Source organism: Seriola lalandi, unplaced genomic scaffold, assembly GCF_002814215.2.
Source record: "Seriola lalandi dorsalis isolate HSWRI2012SDOR001 ecotype SW California unplaced genomic scaffold, Sedor1 jcf7180002054660, whole genome shotgun sequence".
NCBI lineage: Eukaryota > Metazoa > Chordata > Actinopteri > Carangiformes > Carangidae > Seriola > Seriola lalandi.
Window position 1 is genome coordinate 1,137,526 of NW_019525213.1, and position 21,112 is coordinate 1,158,637.

Here is a 21,112-nt window from a genome sequence, read left to right on the forward strand (position 1 = left end):
AGGAGAGTTTATATTTCCACTTTCTGTGCGCAGAAAAGCATTTATACCTGACGCTGCAGTTTATTTGTATAAATCTGATGTGGAGGATCTGTTAAATCCAGTTTTGTGACTGAATCTGAATCTTGTCCAGTGTAACTTTAAAATGTAGACTTAGTCCTCTGCTCACGTTACAATCAAAGGTGAAAAGTCCTGCACATCATTTCTTACCTTGCTGGCTTCTCTCTTCCATTCTTTGGGGCAGTATTTGGACAGTTTCTGATCCAGCTCCATATAGATGTGTTCATTATCTGTGAGAGAAGGAGAGAGGCATGTTTAGCTCAAACACTCTCTCTCTGCGTCATCACTTTGTGTGTGTGTGTGTGTGTGTGTGTGTGTGTGTGTGTGTGTGTGTGTGTGTGTGTGTGTATACTGTATGTGTGGATGTATAGGTGCCTTCATGTTTGGTGTGCTTAGAGAAATCCCTCCTGAATGAGCCCTGTTCAAAGACTGGCTCAGAGAAATCACTTCAGACAGCCAATGCACTTCCCTTTGTACTCGGAGCCTCTGGTGTTCCTTCTCATTTCTTCACCTCACTCTGTCACGACTTAATCTGCTCCTGAAGTGACGCTCTCCTTGAGCTGCAGCCTGCTGATCTGACAACTCAGAGTTTCTATAAAATGAAAACCTGTTGAAAAGCTAAAGTAAATGAAGAGCAGGAGCCGAGCCTCTCTGACAGAGCACTGGCGAATATTTCCATCAAATCTGGAAACCGTACTAAAGACTAAATGACTGGAATGAGTGTGTTTACATGATTCATGAATATATTCTGAGCAACACATTAATATGATGTCCAGAATATGTTTATCCATGTGAACGCGGTGTATTCACCATGTTAAATTCAAAACATTTTCCTAGAACGATTTGGTTTTATTTGGTGAGACTTCTGCCGCCATCCCATTACAACTGAGGTCATTTAGTTTGTGGTGCTTAAAGAATCCAGAAATTACATTTAAGGATCTCAACAGCCACGACTGTTTCCAGAAACAATATCCCTGTTGCTCAGGCTGATCCACAGACCTCACTGTGAAAGGCTTTCGTTGAGAACTATTTGTGCGGTTGTACATTGGTGGAAATGTTAGTGGACCAAGGGTGAGTGGTAAAGTATGTTTTTGGAGATTTGACTGAACCCTTAAACTTAATTTTTGTGGTCTATTATGTCAATTTCCACAGACAGGAACATCATTTATGACAGATTATGTGAAGATGAGATCTGGCTGACGTGTGTATGTACAACAATGGATATGGAAATGTAAAAATGTAGAAGGATGTCACGAGAGCTTTGAGGAAAACTAGAGCGATGGAAAAACGAGACTGAACCAATCAATCCAAATCTGCTGGAGGGCGACAACTAACAATTATTTTCATGATCAAACAAGTTTCAGGAGATATGACGTCTTGACATGTCTTGTTTTGTCTAACAAATAGGTCATAGATCAACAAATATTTGCTTTTGCATTTGCATTTGAGGCCGACACTAGTAAAATTTTGGTGACTTTGTTTCAAAAACAACTCAAACATTTACATACACACAGTGTCAGTTAACCTATCACAGAAAACCACACGAAGCAGATACTGAACTTTAAAATATTGTCTTGGACTCAGCAATGCTGGATATATTGTTTTGCTCCTCTGAGACAAATCCTCCAAACAGCGAGGAAACACAGATGTATTTGACTTTGTACCCACGTCTGTCTGACACTGGTCAGGGGGACAGTGGGTGACACACAGGGAGTGGGTGGCCTCTGTTTGCCTTGGGGATTTCACGCTGTTCAGACAAGCACTTCAGGAATGTCCCACAATCAGACCCACTGGCTCCTGCTCAACTGACCTGCTGTGCCGCCATTGGCTCATGTGGAGGCCAGCTGTCTGAAAACACTGCCTTTGCAATTTACTCTCCTGTTGCAGTTGCCTACAACTGTCACCCGCTGTCTGCCCAGCCGTGGGACAGACACGGTGACTCAACCCGTACGTACGACCCTCGCTGAGCCTCGTCATCGTTAAAAACAACTTCAGCCTCGTTGCACAATGGGGGCCAGTCAAGACAAGGCAGCCCTGGTTCCAGGGAGACCGTCATGACAGATAGGTGAGAGATGAAACTTTTAGGACAGATTCCTGTTTCTCAGGCGAGTTATTGGTCTGAGGAAAGCAACTGCCTGGTTACACTGTTTTTATGTGGCTCTGGTACTCTTTATGAGTGGTTTCACTCCACAGTTTGCATGATGTAACCACATGCTGTCCAATCACTAGGAAATTTAAATATCTTAAAATAAAACTGAGGCTTTGTCTACACAACTGACTAGTCAGTTTCCACTACTCTCCACAGTTATAGAAAACAAAGACTCGTCTGTTCAGCTAAAGGGTAAACAAGTAAGGAAAAATAGGTTAACTGTCCATAGCACAGCTTAAAACAATGTATGAGACTCCACAAACAGAGGTAGGAAGTATTTGTTTGTTTCTCCTAAATGAATCCTAGAGATTTGAAGTCTTACTCTGAATAACGCTGAGTCCAAACAGGTGACAGTCCTTCAGCCTCAGGAGGTCACACACCTGGACCAACAGTTCCTGGCACAAAGTTTTCACCTGAGGAGGACATAAGAGGAGGACGAGGAGGCTCAATTTTAGCTTTTTAAGATCATCTGTTAGCAATCAAGTACATAACACAAACACAATCACACATAAGCTAATGTCTGGCAATTATCTCATATTGTTATGAACACAAAACTGTGTTTCAGAAGTAACTGCTGCCAAGAAACCTACATTTATTATGAAATTAAAACCTCTCAGTGTACGACCTTTAAAGAAATAATAGAAAAAGCTTGTTTACATTTCTTAACCAGAGTTATATGAGAAGCTCAGTACCACTCTCATGTCAGTGCAAGATATATAAAGCTACAGCCAGCAGCTGGTTAGCTTAGCTTAGCTTAGCATAAGGACTGGAAACAGCTAGCCTAGCTATCAGCACGGTTACTAATCAACATGTTATATGTTGTTTGTTTAATCCATATAAATAAAGTTTTATGTATGTATGTATATGTACAGACATAAGAGTGGTGTCAATATTCTCAGATAGTGATTAAATTTCCCATAATTCCCACAATGTCAAACTATAAACTTCTGCTATAGAAGAAGTGATTATACATCTACTCACATTGACTATGACATTGAGTGTGTCATCATTGGGCAGAAAAACACAAACACAGCGGCGGTCCTGCATGGTTTTGTTATTGTGGAAGTTCAATTTGTTCATCTTCGAGTGGCTGGGACAGGACAGGCCCCTCCGCCTGCTTCCAGGGCTCTGGGCCCTCTGACGACCCTCCTCCTCCGCCACAGACACGACCACTCAGTCACTGTAGCCCTGCTTCAGCTGCAGCCCAGTACAGTCACATCAGCACCTATGGGCTCAGCAGGCCAAGCAGCACTCACACGGCAGGGCATGTGGACACGAGCTGTAGTCCGCCACTGTAGAGACACAACAGAGAGGGCAAAGGACATGATGTTAGTGCATTGTGCTGTGGGGAAATGTATGGACTATGAAGATGTGCTCTGCTGCATGAGGAGGCGGCGACGGCTGCAAAAAAAAAAAAAAAGAGTGAATCTGCAGGAAATGGAGAAATAAAAGACAGACAGACTAAAGGGAGAGCAGCGTTCCTGTTTAGGTCTAAGAACATGTGACATCAGTGCAGGGGAATGTCAGTGCCTCCAGAGGAACATGTGAGCATCTGTCTGGAGAGGAACTAATGAAGTGTAATGATGGCATGAAGGAAACACAGAGACCAAAAACCTTAAACCTTAAACTTAAAACATGACAAAACCAGTTCTGAACTTTAACTTCAGGGCATTCTAACAAATCAGAAACACAAAACAGCAAAATAAAAAAAATGGCAACACGCTTGGTTTGGACAGCTGTGAAGAAACTTATGCAAAGGGCTTTAGACATTGAATGGATGTCTGATTTTGTTGGCACCGTGAGCTGAGCAGCTCCTCATTTTCCTCCTGGCATCAGTTTTGTGTCAGTTCTCTTGACATGCTTTCAGGTGTTTGACATGGTTGAATTTTTCATTGTCTGCTGAAATCCACATGCAAGAGTCTGACTGTAGCTTCGTCTGCTCCAAACCTTTTTATTCACCTTCTTTGAGCTGAAGTCCGAGGACACTGACAGGTGACTACAAGTATTTCAAATGTCCCTAAACCATTTTATTCTATCTTTAGCAGCAGCATTGTTTTGAAATGAATGAAATGAAAAAAATCTGAATAGAGTTCTTATTATTATCACAGCAATGTTGGTGTCAGGGTTTGACAGCAAATGTTTTCTTTTATTTTCTACCAACTATATACTTCTCTCTCTCTCACACACAATCACACACAGACACACACACAAACACACACACACACACACCTTCAACTTTAACGGTTGTTCTGAGAGCAGCGAGTAGCTCCCAGCATGAACTGTGCCTGAGGACATGTGAGACCTCCGGGGGCTGTGAAAAGTCTCAGACCAGACAAAAGAATTTGAAGAACAATCAGTCCATATTATCACTTCTTCCTGTTGAAAGTCCCTCACCTTGAAGCCATGTTGTCATTGAAAACAGATAGGATGGATAGTGGGCAGGATCACATTACAGAGTGAAAAACAATTAGCATTTTAAAAGATGTAGGCAGAGAATTTAGGGGTTATAGAGAGAGGTTTTGTAAGCCATTGTACCACCCACTCTACCAGAAACAAAATTTAAGTTTCAACTTCCTCCAACTTTTCAAAAACATGAATATGTGGATTTCAGAGTGACATAGTTCAGGTTTTAGAAAATGGAAAAATTAGTGTAAAAGGGAAAACCTGTGTTTAAATCAGTGAATTGTTACTTGAACAAAGCAAGCGGCAGGTTGATCCTCTGTCAGCAGTGGAAACACTGAAATCACTGAACAAACTGAAACCAATGAACAACAGCTTTAACTGTGGGAGTGGACTTCTGCTGCAAAGTCACAAAGTGCTTTTCGGACTAAGTACCCATTCAATACGCCTGCTGTCCACATATAACACTGCTTTGTTGCTGCACAGACAGGGAGCATTGTGGGAAAAGCAGCGATAAATACAAATACTGTTGACATACAGCATCAGTTCTCATTAAAGCTGGTCACTGCACATGCAGTGGGCAACCAGCCACTCAGCAAAGTCTGCTGATTGCAGCCATGACTGGGACGACTCCCTACGCTGCTGCTGACCTTGACACATCACTACTGCACTGCACACACAAGCACATACTGTATGTATATGCAGACGGACGGACGGACGGACGGACACACACACACACACACACACACACACACTCTGGGTAAGTTCCTGCTCTTCCTGCCATGACCATATGTCAGGTGCTACTACAGAACAGCTGAGCCGTGTGATGGCAGCAAGGTTAATTAGAAGTGAGATCCATCTAATTGGATCACTTCCATACATCGCTCTCCTCCAGAGAGCAAGAGTGATCCAGTAATCCAGCAGTGATACAATAGTTGCAGAGAACACCTAGTTTTGGATTGTTTTGTTTGCCAGATTGACGCATTTTCCAAGCATTTGATTGTGGACAGAGACTTTTTAATTGAATAAAAAAGACCAGTGTTTTCCTGAGCTTAGGTTGGACATGTACTTAGAATATCATAGAAAAGTCTATGGCTGTCTTTGCTGGAACAACAACTGACGTTGACTTTCAGTAAATGCCACAGATCTACCACCACAAATGTTGTGAAACAACTTAAAGAGACTTTTTGAGAACTATTTGTCATTAAGGTCTTTATTCTTCAGGGTTTTAAATCTGTGCACAAGGTGGAAACATTCACACATGCAGCTTAGCCATGTCTTCCTGAGGAGAGCTAATGGCCCTTGAAAGCAGGCTCTGTTGAAATCGTATCATATTGCATTTACAGCCAGAAATATGATTCCTGACTTCCACAGACACATTATGATTTGTTTATTATATTGCTGAATATTAACAGTGAAAGCCGACACTTACGTTGGTCTCATGCAGAGACGGGTAATTCAGACATAACTGAGTATAGTCATTATTGATGGGTTTAAAAGTCTATTGTGTCATGTCTGGTCTACACATGAGACATCACCACAGAGGGAATGTCCACCATGAAATTAAAGGGTGGATTCTCTTACACTCTCTGTACCGGGAACGCTGTGTGTGAGTGGAGAGAATGCTGGATAATGAAATTACTGCTGCTTTCCATCCCCCTTTCACTGCCGTGCAAAGTGTGACGTAACACTAAAGTCCATCTAAAGCAACACATGCACAAAGAGCAGCCAACTGAGCTTCCTCCTGCCTTTCAGCCTGAAACAGGGATTCTGTCAACGTGGCAAACATCAGACTCAGGCATGACACCAAATCACACACTGGGACACAGAAAGAGAGGCCCTCAGTCACAACTATACCTTTCTCTTTCTCATTCCTTCCCTCCTTTCACAGCAGAGGGCTGGAGAGTCTCCGTGTCCAACTGTTGCAAGGTGAAGCGAAAGAAAAACTTTCCCTGCCTGGAGAAAGTGGAACAGACCCACTGAAGGAGGCTGTCACCACGCTGATTTAAGAATAGCTTCAGGTACAGCATGTGTCAAAGCATAAGAAAAGGGAGAGAGGAAGAGGGTGCATATATACAGCAGAGAGGGAGAGAGAGCAGGAGGGAGGGAGATGGAGTGAGGCAGCGCTCAAAGCTCGGGCATGAAAAAAAAAAAACTGCTGCAGTCAGGAGAATTCCTCACTAACATCTGCTTCTCATTCCAACAATGGCGGCCTTTGATTCCTGATGCACACAACGAGCAGCACCGCCACCTCCAACTCCATGTGCCCACAAACTGCATCCTCTGACAGCATCCTACAACCTGGAGCAGCACACACGAGCTGTAATCCCTGATCTGGAGCTAAATAGCATTTGTCTTACTCATTTTAACTACCTGATTTTGTTTGGCTTTACCTGTGTTCATCAGAACCATTCAGACTGAGTCAGTTAGGTTGTTCCCTTGTCACATTTTCAGGATAAACACTTTAGATTTTGGTCATTTTTTACTATTTATCTTAAGGATTTTAGTCCTTGGAGGTCTGGATCTTAAGTCTGGATCTTAAGTTAAGAAAAACAAACGTTAGCAGCAGCTCGCTCCTCCAGGACGATTTTTAACACAAAACTGCTTTAATCTCTGTGGATAATTCAGCTCCTAGTAAAAAGTTCCTGAATGGTTGAAGCTGAAGGAATCCTAACCGAGAGTAGCAGACAACAAAGAGGCCAAAATGATGATGAGGACAACAACTCCCATGACCCCATGCTACTTAACAACGTCACCAGACTCTGCTCCGATTTCACAGAAATTAAGAATATCACACAATCAAATAGATCAAGTTATGGTACTATGTTCACAGAGTGGATTCACTTTTTTTTTTTTAGACTTAATTTCTTGGAACTGAACTTGTGTAGGAGCTAAAAAAAGACTTACCAATGAGTTGGGTGCCAGCAGCAGAAAGACAAAGCAAATCCTAATTTTATGCGACCAATCATATGGAAGGATGCCTGTTTCATGGGATGCAGATACTGACACAAGCTGCCCTTGCTGAAATATTTAAAAGGGCTCTCTTTCAAAGGGCACGGCTTTTATAAATAGTGCCAACGACTAAATCCGAGTGGGAACTGGCCTTTTTTCCCCCCCCTTGATTCTCTGCCAAAAGATCTGTTTATTCAGCTGATGAGAAATGTTGCTGAGCTGACGAGTAGCTCTAAATCACATTGGTCACAAGATGGCATTAGCCTTCACAGCGAGACTTCCCTCTTCTTCTCTGTTTAACCTACTGATACACTATAAGGAGGGGCTGAGCGTTCAAAATAAACAGGAAGAAGCACGCTAGTGGGCGACATGCTTGACCACCCAAACCACTAATTCTGGATGGTCTAAACATCTATTTTGGATTCTGGCTGGCTTGTCCTGATGTCAGGAAGTGGCTGTTGTATGTACTGGAAAAATACTCATTTGTTTATTTTACTTTCTACACTGGCTCTGATAATGTTGTCTTTTATACATTTGTCTATCTCTCTGTCAACAGACTGTAGATGTATACATATAACTGTGACCCTTGCTGATATTAATAGCGCCTAAAAGCATGTTTAGCTGCTCCCCCATAATTACCTGGATGCCCTGTGTGTGTGTGTGTGTGTGTGTGTGTGTTTAGCCTTTAAGACTAATCTCAGGCAGAGGGAAAACACTGTGCACTATTTAAGGCCTTGATTCCCATGATCCCCTTCCCACAAGACCATCTAGCAGATATTTTTATTTCGACTGACAGAATTCCTCGTGTAGTTGTACCCAGCACGTAAGGAAGGTAAACAATATGTTTCTGGCTCAGAACTTAAACCATATTTTAATGACTTATTGCAAGTTGATGAAATGTAGCATCTGAATTATGGTAATTATCCACAACACAGGCAGCACTAGCTCCAGTAAATATTATATCCTCTAACTCAAAATATAATTAAATGTTTCTCATATAAATCCAGGATCTGAGAAACAAATGCCTGGATGTCATCCTTAATGAAATGTCATGCTCATTAACCGCTGAAGGTCAGGTCTGTACACAGCATGGTACTGTAATGCTGTTATATAATTCACAGAATAACGTCAAGGAATAGATACTGGGTGGCTTCAGGCTAAACTACTACTTGCATAGTAAAGGCAGCTTCAATATTTACTGCACATTATCTGAATTCACTGGAGAGGTTATCTTACTAGAAAGGAATGTTAAAGACTTTTCACATCATTCGGCTTTTGCTTTTCGATCAAAAGCCTTGCAGCCTTTGTCCAGGAATTACTGCGGATTAAGAATCTGGAACGCCTTCCTGCTTGATGAGTCATCCTCCGTCTCGATGGAGATGTAATTATGAAAGTGACAGGGAAAGACATACTCAACGCCTGCCTTCACTAACAGCCTTGCAAATGCCAACGCACCACATTCACATCTGCCCTGGTTGAGTCGTTTGTTGGCCGACAGTTAAACACTTGTGGCACCAGCTATCAGTGCGAAGAGATGTGATGTGGACAGACATGATGTGTGTTAGTGCTCACTCTTGGAAAAAGGTTTTATGGACGGATAAAGATTCTATCTTTGAATTTTTGGGGATCTCACGACTCAGTTTGGATTCTTGATGTCACAATTTGATTCTGAATCAATACCTGATTCGACAAATATAGAAGGGGGCTTTATTTCTAGGCTCTTAAGCATGAAACAATTCACCCATTTATTTAGTCTGGTGAATTGCAGTATTAAACTTAACTGACAGTTAAGCTAATTGGTCTTGATCAAGGTCACTATCTGATGAACAGAACAATATAGGGAGTGTGGGAGTTCACAGCTTTGTTTTGGCTGCAATAATTTAGAAACAAGTTACAGTCTCCAGTCTGTGTGGGAATACTGATTACAACCATTGGCTAAATATTGTTATAAGACATAAACTAGTTCATCTGTTTTGGAGTACATTTTGCTGCAAGGCTAGTACCATGGGATCAAACTGCCATCCACAAAGCTGCAGAACTACAGGTCTTTTGAAAGTAAACAAGTTTTTAAACCTATCGGAGTCGGCTGGAAATTGTGTAAAGTTGGGATGTGTGCGTTCATTGCTCTCTGAATGATGATGTACAAAGTATTAACAAACTACATCTTGAAAGGCAAATTACTAGGTTATTAAATCATAATGCACCCATTTCATTAACGATGTTCAACAACGGATTTTTGGAATCTGTAAACTTATTTGAAATCACTGATGACAATGACTGTGATTCTGACTGCAACTAAGCTACTGCAGTCAGACGACATTCCCCACTTGAAATGATCACATCCTCTAACGTATAATGATCAGGTGAAAGGCTCTTTGTCAACAGTAATGAAAAAGCAAAAGACAGCTCAAGCAGCAAAGTTCAAAATTCAAGTTCTCATTGAAGAACAACTTAAATTCAGCTACCTACCTTTATGGAAAAATTATTTCAACATTCATTACATCTGGCTTCCATGTGGCTCTGAGCAAGGACTGACAGCACACACACACACACACACACACACACACACACACACACACACACACACACTTACACAGAGACATTTCAAACCGCCTGCACTGCCAGACGTGTTAGAACAGAGTCAGCAGTCGCTCCCTTCCCTCCCCGCCCAGCATTCAGGCTTGGACTGTGCATGAGTAACCCCACAAAACTAGCAATCGCAGTTCAACACACTGCCGAAACATCAACCTGACCATTACATATTCTCAAAATAGAGCAAGCAGCACCAAAGGAGAGGGTTAAATGAGCTGCAATTATGACAAACCCCAACCAAACCCTGTTGTTTTGTTTCAACCGAAGATCTTCTGTTTTGACAGAATGAAAGGTGATCTGATCTGTTTCCTGTCTGCTTTTGTAACAGGGATTGCCTCCTCTATTGTTGACACTGTCACACCTGAGGAGAGTCACGAGATTGAAAGGTGCAGCGTATGTTTACTCAGGAAAAAACTGTGCAGTTGTTTATCTGCGGCATTTTATGAAATAGAAAAAATCGGTAAACATTTGACACTCAGCAGATACATCTGTATGAATTCACATTTGCAGTCACCTGGTAGATAATGTAAGTCCATAACTTGATTTTTGTTCAGCCTACACCAAAACCAAATAAAATTTAATCCTAGAATCACAGTTGTAATTTTAGGTTATAAATGTGTAAACTTTTGTACCAGGAGATCTGTAGTGAGGAGAGGGTAAGATAAGTCAATAATATCTTCAGGGGGTGCTGGCAGGTTAAATCTCTCTCATCCACTTCCTTGAAAGGACTCAAGCTTCACTAAGGAGGACAAGTAAGCAGAGGAAAAAACACAATCCAAGGAAAAGGGAGAACGGGACACAAATGCAGGAAGAACCAACCCCATTTTCTTCTCCCCCCTTTGGTGCACTTGACACAGGGATACAAGAAGTCGTGCAACATGCCTGTGGTTACAGAAAAGGCATGCAACACTCATGTTGGTGGTTTTCATGTTTTCACGTAAAATCATGGTTTTTCTTCTTCTGCAGAGCAATTTTGGGACTCTCAGGGCCATAAATCAAGTGAAACAACAGATTAATTTTCAATAATATATGGTCATGTCACTGACTGTTTAAAATGGACTTTCCTGAGATACAAGATTTGCATCCAAGAGCAGGTACATGGGCTAGATAGCATACATTGATAGCAGCTGAGAGCAGGGCACCTGTATAACTTACAAGAAGGACATTTAACTGCATACACACCCACATACGGTAAACAGAGAGGAGATAACTCATGTAATAGGATGGTAAGAGATAATGTTTCTCCTTCTTTATGGCAATAACAGTAATCTTATCCTTTCTCATGGACCTGTAGCACCCACATTGTCTTGAGACTCAAAATATGGTTCCTCTTACACCTTATCTTCAAGCAACAAGGAGAGAGGCAGATTGGGTGATAAATTCAGAAGAGGGCATTTATAAACAAGTTTCTGAAATGGTATAAAAATCCCCTCCGAGCATGTTTCAGACTTCACTGGGAGAATTTGCATTGTGAGGAGACGATTATGTAAAATGCATATAACAGGTTATCTCCAGTTACCAATGTTTAGCACAACAGACACTTTCTTCTTCAGCTCAGATACTGTGTCCAACAGTTTTTGTATTCATGGCAGAGTTGTAGCATCACAGAAAGTCAGCCCGAGGCTAAGGATTCAGTTGAGCTTTTGATGCTGCGTTTAATAGGAGGAAATCACTGATAAATTCAGGAAAACAACAGATCCCGCAAAGTGTGTATGTGGCAAACAATGTCATATGTGACGTGTGGTTTCCACATGACAGCACAGTAAAATGAAGGTAAAACCTCCAGGATCAGATAGCAACACATATCTGCTACTCACAGAAAGTGATTAGTGAAGTTATGAGGGGGATCGCCTTGTGCAATTTCGGGCCATCCCATCACACATTCCTACACAAATTCAGATGAATGAGTCACCAACACACACACACCAACCACCTTTGTTCCCACATTTCCTTTTTGTTTCCTACTCAAGCAGCGCTCTTCCTGTCCAGCCAGCACCTGCACCATCGCTCTCTTTCATTCACTTTGCTCTGTTGCACCACTGAGCCAAGACAGTGTGACGATCACAAAAACACAAGTTGTTTTTCCTCCATTTTCCCCCACAGCTGGAGCAGAGACCTGGACTGCATGCCATATACTGTGTGCTGGCTCGGGGAATAAGCCACACAAGGTAACTGATTAGCCTACCATGTGTACTGGATGAGTTTCAAGTATTAACAGAACTTACGGGGGATCCCCTGACTGACTACGCTGATGTCTACAGAGCAGGCCAATAGTCTTGATTTCATTTGTAAATTGCCAGTTTGAGAAATGCTGTAAACACCATTGTGCAATGTCTGTGAATTGTGAAACAATGTTTATGACATTACATTAATGACATACATGTCATTATGACTGAGCAAAGCACATATGACTAACAGATTAGTTAAAACAACCTCTCAGTTGAAGTGCCCTTGAGCAAAAATATCAAGCCCATATTAGCTCCAGAGAGCTCACCTTCTGACTCTGACCTCTGTGGATGTGGGGCAGGGATAAAGATAATTTTACTCTAAAGTTTCAACAATTTTACTCTAGAGTAATTTTACTCTAGAGGAAAATTATTGAGACAATGCACAGCTAGATTGGTGGACCTAAACAACGTTCACAGCCTAAAGTACACACAAAACTTTGCATAAATCGTGAGGATTCCCATTCCCTGTTTGTTCCTGATTGCCCTCTGGTCTAATATTAAACAGAGGTGAAATTGTTGGCATTCCTGAGTGCTTAGAAAAACAACTTTGCAGTTTCTTCAAAAGAAAATAAAAGAGGATTGATTAGCACGGCTTCCACATAATTTGTGCCATTCAAGTTCTGACATCTATATTACTTTGCAGTACTGATGAAGGTGACGTCGCTGGATGTCTGGGGCAGTACTGGCATGGTAATAGCACAACAATAACAATGGAGGAATTTGGCTAGGTTTTCCAAAGAATTTTGTCCTTTACCATTTCAATGCACTCGATAAAAACACAAACTTTACCAAATCTTCGCTTTGCCTGAGGGTTCCACGTTGGGTGACGTTTGTACGGAGAAGGGTACTACGTGATGAAGTTAGTACACGGCATGAAAAAATATTTAAAGTTATGATTCCCCGTCCTACTTTACCCACTGGAGAAGCCTGCGTCATTACAAGAAAAATCCTTTAACTAGCAGAAAGCGGGTCGACTTGGATACTCATATTTTTATGGCATCATTCCCTGTAAAATGTCATGGCAGCATCACCGCTGGCGAAGCAAGAGCCAAGACAACTTAGCTTTGTAATGGGTTTAAACTGTTTAAAAAATACTCAGTTTAACTATTCAATATATTAAATTAACATTAACAAACTTTGTTTGAATAAAATTATAGAATTCGATTTGGCGAAATGACGTCACAGTAGTGGTAACCGTTAAAATTTCCAGTTGTCAGGAATAAAAAAAAAAAAAAGGGGGTAAAGATACTGAAAGCATCTAGCCACCATGGCAAAACTCACCGTTTAATGAGAAAACAAGTTATTCCTTACAAGAGCGATAATCCAACCGGGTCAGTTTGCGTTCTTTAAGGGATAGAGAGAAAGAAATCCACAGTTTGGAAAGACTTCAAGAAGTTTCAGAGAACAGTCGTTGTCCAGCCGCCTTCGACGAGAGCCACATTCTGTCCCCGCTGGAACTGTAACAAGTAGATAGGAATACATGTGCGGTGGGTGGAAGCGTGAACGCAGGGAAATGAGATGAAGATGAGGATTTCATACTTGTTTGAATCAACAATGTATTGTCAGGCAGTCATAATCACAATTTAACTATGAATTATTAATGTGGTATAAAATACACTTCATCGTATTAGTGTCTGTTTATGCCTGATAATGCCGTGGTGCTCGCAACGAACCCCCCTAATGGAGCCCAAACTTGGTATCGCCCACGCCTGCCTTTCATTCCATTCCTCCCGACTGAGGTGGAGTGGAACTCTGCCGCATTCATTTTAGAAGTCGCGGCGGGGGGAAATAGTAACGGCGTCGCCCGTATGTACTAAAAGCGCGCTCAGAAAAAAAGTTTTGTGATTTAGGGCAGTTTATTTTTGCGCCCGAATCACTAACACTCTGCAGCTGGCTTTCTTTTATATGCCTTTTCTTTCTAACCCTGTAATAAATCTTTTCACGAGGATAAAGGAAGGATACCAAGACCCAGTTATGAAATACACAATTATATGATATGATTTATATAAAATCATTATAACACAATCTACTATAGGGTGAGTTTGAATTTAATGAATTTAACAGTCCAATGAATATAATAGCAGAGTAAGTGAGTTTTGTAGGGAAAGTTAATTAAATCAAATTAGTCAAACTGGCTTTCAATCAAGTTCAGTTAAATTAAATCATATTAAATAGTGTCAATTAAGAGGAGAAATTGACAGTAATATTCACATTATATTTAGTAAGTGGTTTATTTGTAGTGTATTTCAAAGTCAAGAATTGTTGATGGCCTAAAATAAACAAGCAATAAAGACAGATGTCTTTTTGCAGAGTCATATTTTTGTGTTTCTAACCTATAAAACCTAAGCCAACAAGTAAGAATATGGGAAGCCAAGAGGATGCTTTGAGAATGAAGCACCATCAACCTTACATAAGTAGAGAAAAATATAAGGCTCTGAGAGGGCACCAGCTGTGCACTGTGCATGCTAATAAATGTCTGCATGCTTCATCTCCATGTTTATTATGATAAATTGTATACTGGATCCTCATGCTTCTCCTAAAGCCTCGTCCTCCCCCGTCATGATGTCAGCCACTGGTTTAAAAGTGGGGAGAGCCCCTCTTAGCTGACATGGTGACCTGTAATTAGTGCTCAGGGGCCCACACTCTGCTCTGACTGCTTGTCAGAGAGAGAAATGGAGTGCCAAACATGAAAAGGGGCGCAGAAGTGTGTCTGGTCAAGCCAGGCTAAACCCCCTCTGGCCCAGATTGCACACGGCTTTGAAGTGACATCAGAAGGAGACCCGTGAACAACAAAGCTACGTAGAGACTATTATCTTAAAAAAAAAAAAAACTGCAGACCACAAATACTTAATCCCTGGATCCGACACTGAACTGATCAGGTTACTGTAATGTTTGAAGCTGCAAAAAGAATCAAAATATAACTTCATTTAGTGGATGATTGGGATTGGCATACTGTATTATGTGTGATGCCAACAATAAAACCCAAACATTACCATTTACCACCAACTGATTTATGCAAACCATTTCACTCATAATTGTGTTTATCCAAGCAGTTTTCTCTGCCCAAGTTTCTTGTGCCCGGCACTCATATATAGACTCTTTGTTGTCTAAAACACAAACAAAAACATAATCCAAAACCACTGTAACAAAAGCCACTCCAAATGTGACACACCTTACATGTTGTTTCTTATACCCCCCCCCCCCCCCCCCCCCTCTCAGACCACAGAGTGCTTCCAGTCTTTGTCTGCATCATTCCTGCCTTGATTTGATTAGGTTTCTCTGGCCGAGCAGGAGGTACAACTGGGAGCAGGTTGGGCTTTTTGTTGAGGCAGTATCTGACTAATTGAGATAACTCCCTCTGCGATTCTGTCTCCCCAGGGGAAGATGAGTAGCCGCCCACCAGATTTCAGTCATCGTAAAGAGTCCTTGCCATCAGCCCTTCCCTTGGTTTAATGTGACACAGGCAGCTACTCTCCAACCCCCCAAGCAAAGGAACACCAACAAATCATGACATTTTTGCACAAACCTTTTTTTGTTTTGCTACACTGTAACACTAAATGATAAAGTGCAGTAAAGACTAAACCTATAGGCATTTTTTTTTTTTTAACTATTTACAAACAGTTTGTAACAACCTGAGAGAAAATATTGGAGTAAATATGAAGCACCAGAAGTGATGCAAAAAAAATAGCAAGACTTTGGTGGCTCAATATAATTGTTTCAGAACTACTTCTACTAAAACTAAAACTATATGGCCAAATATATGTGGACATTACAAATTACACTCATATGTCATATAGGTCAGGGCTTTGTGCAGGGCAGTGAACCTCTCTGTGAACATGCTGTGTGCATGGAGACCGTCATGGAAGCTATTGTGGTGTCATTAGAAGCCATGCATTCCCCAGATTTACGGGAAACTTTATTTTGTTGGCAAACTAGACCATTCTTCATATTTGACCTGAACCTGATGACCCTTTTATTATTTCTTTCCCTTTCCTTTGAACAAATGCTTGTGGAACAGCTAAACGTTCAAATCTGACAAGAAGCATGTGTTTTTCAAACTCCTTGGAGCTTGGACATGAAATCTAAGAAGCCATGCATTCAATCAAAACGAAACAGATGTTTTCTAATTGTGCTGATTTGGTTCTCCGTTATGTAAGGAAACATACCAATCTTACTGAACAATGTCAGGTCAGGAGAGGTGGAAGCCTTCCTGCTCTGAGCGCCAGATAACTAAACAGTGTGATGTCATGTTTATTTTATGTAGTTTTTTTTCTTTTGAATGAGTTTGGATGTAGATCTATTCTGAGGCAATAAGGCAGATGGCTGGTCAGTTGCATGGGATTCTTGATTCAATATTTTAAGCCCTCCGGGAAATATCCGGGAAAGATAAATTAGAAAGTGTTAGGATGAAAGGGAGTCTACAAGGTGCACTCTAGAGTGCAGTAATTCTATTGGAGTGCAATATTGAAACAGATCACTGAAAGTTTTAAGAATGAACTTCCTCATCTTGTAATATTGGAAGGAAAGTGCAGCCGTAATTCTAAATCCATGGTGCGTTATAAAGTTAGTTGAGGAGCAGCACTGTAGAAACGTGCTGCGATCCCTGCAGGCAGACAGACAAATGAGAGTATTGATCTAAGTTACTGTGCCAGAGCTCTTTTTAGATGCTGTCTGAGAATCTATTAATTTCTCCATGGCACCAGCAATGGCATTGTAAGCAGAAATAATGGCTCAGAGATTAGACAGACCGCTATATTGTCTAATTATTATACGCACAAAACTGTTGTGGTGCAGCTTTTGATAGCAAATGCCAACAATTCCCTACAAATTTTCCCCAATTCCCTCTGGATTTGAACATTGTTTGTTCACATTGTTAATGAAAGGACAGCACTTGTTTTTTTTTTTCATTGTTTAACTGAGACAATCGCTGCTGTATTTTGCTGACACAAAAGGGCCAAGCATTTGCCGCTGAAACATTCAAGTCATACTCACATCTGCATAGTCACCAGCGCGTTTCTCAATGCACTTTTCACTGGAGGCCGAACGGTGCAGCACAACAACAAGACCGAGAATGAGAGAGGAAAATATAAAGAATGAAAGAAAGTGACAGAGTCATGGAGGGGGGGTGAAGGAGTGTTAGTCACCAGATGGTACAGCGAAAAGAATACACAATGGTAACCCTACACTAGTTCCTTTCAATGTGCTTATGTAAGCCTATACCCCAAGACTATATGGTGCTCAGATGCAGAATGCTGGCATCACTGGCCTGGCATATTGTCTGAAAAATAACTCCTTTGACAGAGACCAAGAATATGTAGTATTTCATATATAGATACAGTGATACAGTGCACTGGCACACATCTGGCATTGGAGGATAGAGAGTTTAAGGAATATTTGTTCTAATTCAACACTTTTTTTATTGATGATAATTGGCAGACTATGGTATTGTTGTATGTTTCATCTTTTATAACACAACACTAGGTTGAAACCTAGTATTTGGCTGGACTGCGTATGCATATGGTGAATGTGTGAAATTGTAACGCAATATCCAATGGTGAAACTCAAACTCAGTCACGTAACAACTGGCTGACCAATGGTGGAATTATGATCACTCACTCAGTCACGGACATCTGCGATTTTAGGCCTGGTCCTGCTGTTGTGGTCAAGCCAAAAACAAAAGATAGCTCTGGTTGAGCTACAAAATAAAATAAAATAAAATAAAGGACTGGAATCCCATCACTTTGCTAGCCCCTGTTGTGTGTACGTCTATGTGTACACAGTGAGTTCTCTCGATGAAGGTTTCATTCATTTCATTGGTCTTTTTAAAATGCTGAAGTATAATATTGGGGCGTTCTGTCCATATTCTGAGTTTAAAGAGCATCTGCTACTGGGTATTATGACCAGCATCCAACCCACTGATACAGCAGAGGTACAGAGGTTAGCTATGAGGGAGTAGGCCATTATTGTATCTTTCTGGTGCTTCAATACCATATTGATGTATACCTGTTTTTAAACACACCCTTGTTTTATTTGAATCATTTAAGTGACTCACTATTTCCTACCTCATCATCTGAATGCTTAATTTCACTGTGCAGTGTTCTTTGGAAATATGAGCCAGGACACTGTGTGTGTGTGTGTGTGTCTGTGGGAGCAGAGGGACGTTGTTTTGTTTTTATGTGACATCCACATGGCTACTGTAGCAACATGGGGTGGTGCTCGTAGCTGCGAGTCAATACGGGACAGATCTAAGCACCAGCTGTCATACCTGGCCTTGTCCCTATCTATTCACACAGTCACCTGGCACTTCGTCAGCTCTTCTGTTCTCCCAGCAGACACTGCGTTCCCTGTTTAGTTGGGTCCATTTAAAGGAAAATCAGAACTATAACATAATCTTCATTTAGGGAAAACAATAACCACTTCTGGTGATGTCCTCAGTAATAACAGTTGTTGTGTTGTGCTTTATTTTCCAGAGAAACCTGTGGCATAGTACAGAAAATTGTGCTTTCATTTTGATGACATCTTTGTTTATGAAGCGCATTTATTTGTCAATTAATTATAAGCTGAAGGTGTCTTGTGGCTTTTTCTGGCAACAAAACAAATTTATGTTCACTGTGAATTCAGTGTTTGTCACCGAAAAGCACTGTGTGTATCTTGAGGCCAAACAAACAGAGAAATGTGAAAGTAATGCCAGTCCTCATAAAACATTAGTAAAGCTAATATTTAGAGAAGCTCAAATCATGCATTGTTTACACCCGAAGTTTGCTAGCTTGTGTTCTTCTTCACTGAATTTCTTTGTGTACTACTATTCCTACACTTATTTGTGTGCTCCCACTACCAACTATTGATCAGTGGACCTGGCAGCAGAAGTGTGCAGCACTTCACCCGTCCTTTTGTATATGCATGGTACAAGAAAACTCTTAAAGGCAACGCTACTACTACTAGTAAAAACTCCACTCCAAAGTACCTTTAAAACACAATTGTATTAATGGATTAAATTTCAGTTTTCAGAGATTAGTCTAGATCCAGTCTGAAGTTTGGAGTTTTAATTTTTTCAACTACAGTATTCAGCTGCTCACTTCATAATCAAACATTGATTGTAACTAATGACTAATGATATGTGCTAAATTATTCATTGCAGGTATTGAATGCAATTCTGAGTATTGTGTGATGCAAAATTTATATGTGCTTTCCCTGTGTGTGGCCTCTCTGACCACTAAAAGATCAGGACAGGAGAGTATTGAGCAGACAAATGAGATAGATGGCTAATGGACCTTTTTATAACAATCATAAACAATTATTGATTTTCTCTGTCTGTCAGTGCTGGTCCAACCTTGCTGTGGACGGCCAGAGCCAAGGATCATGGGCTTAGTGTGACTTGATGCTGGTCAGTCACAGCTGGTCGTTGTGCCTTTGAGCAAGGTTAGTGAGAAGGGACGGATGGATGGGTGGGTGTCCTCGGGCTAAATTCAAGCTGAGTTTTGTCCTTTATTATCACAGCCAGGTTTGTCTTTGCTTCACTGAGGGGTTGACGATAAATTTCTTTCATGCCAATATGAGTCCTTGCAGCATGTAGTCATTGTAACTATGGATTGAACAGTGGAATAAAAATAGCACATGACTGAACTATGAGGTCTCACCACCTGGAGCTGGTGTATTAATAACTATTATATATTAATGTTGTGTGTTGTCTGGCAGACAAGGTTAAAGTGTGTCAGTGAAAAGCTCCTGAGCAAGCAGTTCCCTTGTGACTGATGTTGTGTGCACAAACACAGGACACCTTGAAAACCTTTTTTATCCCATCAGCTACCGTTACCCAAGTTACGGGCGATTAGCCACACTCTGAAAGAGTAGAGTTTATTGTTACTTCCTAAACCGAGAAGCACAACCGAAGTCCATTAACATGAATTAAGATGTTTACCTTTTGGTGAAATCTCAGCGGCAGCTCTCAGTCAGCGGGTTATTGTCTGTCCGCCACAGGTCACTGGTTGTTCCTGACTCATAAATCACCTGGGCTAACCTTGTCCAACATCCCGCATCAGGTTTATGGAGGATTGTCACAGCGGGGATTAGAATATGTTGCTGGGATTAGTGTTGATTGTAATTGCTGATCCTTCCCGGCCATAGAGGTCACAGAGCTGGAGGCCATGGAAAGGCTGGTGCCTCGGGTGCAACAAAACAAACACCCCCCTCAGCTACACCCCACCCCCACTGCATGGAATGTGCATGTATGTTTGCTCTGGTTTTACTGTTAAGTATCTGCACCGCAAATGTTGTACTAATGTATCATTCCAAACTATAACTGCCAGTGCGTGCAGTTCAGTTGTTAATCTTAACAGTGTGTGCATGTGAAAATGGACAGGTCATCATGGCACTGTGGTATCTGCTGGATACTGAAGCGTGACCCCCCCTCCTGTTACGACTCCCTCCCACTTTACTGCGGTAAAAACATTCTCTGAATATGTGAGTTGGGGGTTGAGTGCGAAGTAAAAGTGGGGAAGAGAGACTGATTTCACTGAAAAATAAGCCCTATCTGCTTCAGTATTTCGGCTCTTAGAAATCTAACCTTTGTCATTATGGTCTGGCAAAAATTGGCAGACATTTTTTGGCAGGTATATGGGTCTCAATGATGGGCATAGGCAGACAGAACTTATTTTACAAGTGTCTGAATCACTTCTTAAACAAAGCGCCAATCTAAATATGGTGCTTCTTGGAAAGTCATCATCAGTCAGTCTCA

General features: G+C 41.2%; 1 protein-coding gene across 2 annotated transcripts in view; it reads right to left on the reverse strand.

Annotated features, from left to right (window-relative positions):
- The window catches only part of frmd6 (FERM domain containing 6), a 33,387-nt gene extending 12,948 nt beyond the window's left edge, over positions 1-20,439 (reverse strand). Inside the window, exons 1-4 of one of the 2 annotated variants that reach the window (XM_087177892.1) lie at positions 20,297-20,439; positions 3,188-3,498; positions 2,529-2,619; positions 208-287 (exon numbers count right to left, since the gene is read on the reverse strand). In XM_087177892.1, coding sequence (XP_087034018.1) covers positions 208-287; positions 2,529-2,619; positions 3,188-3,286 — 270 coding nt within the window. In that variant the 5' untranslated portion in view covers positions 3,287-3,498; positions 20,297-20,439. Of the gene's footprint in view, positions 1-207; positions 288-2,528; positions 2,620-3,187; positions 3,499-13,659; positions 13,836-20,296 lie in introns of those variants that run through there. The other variant, XM_023420983.2, reaches the window with a different exon arrangement.
- Positions 20,440-21,112: the final 673 nt, after the last annotated feature.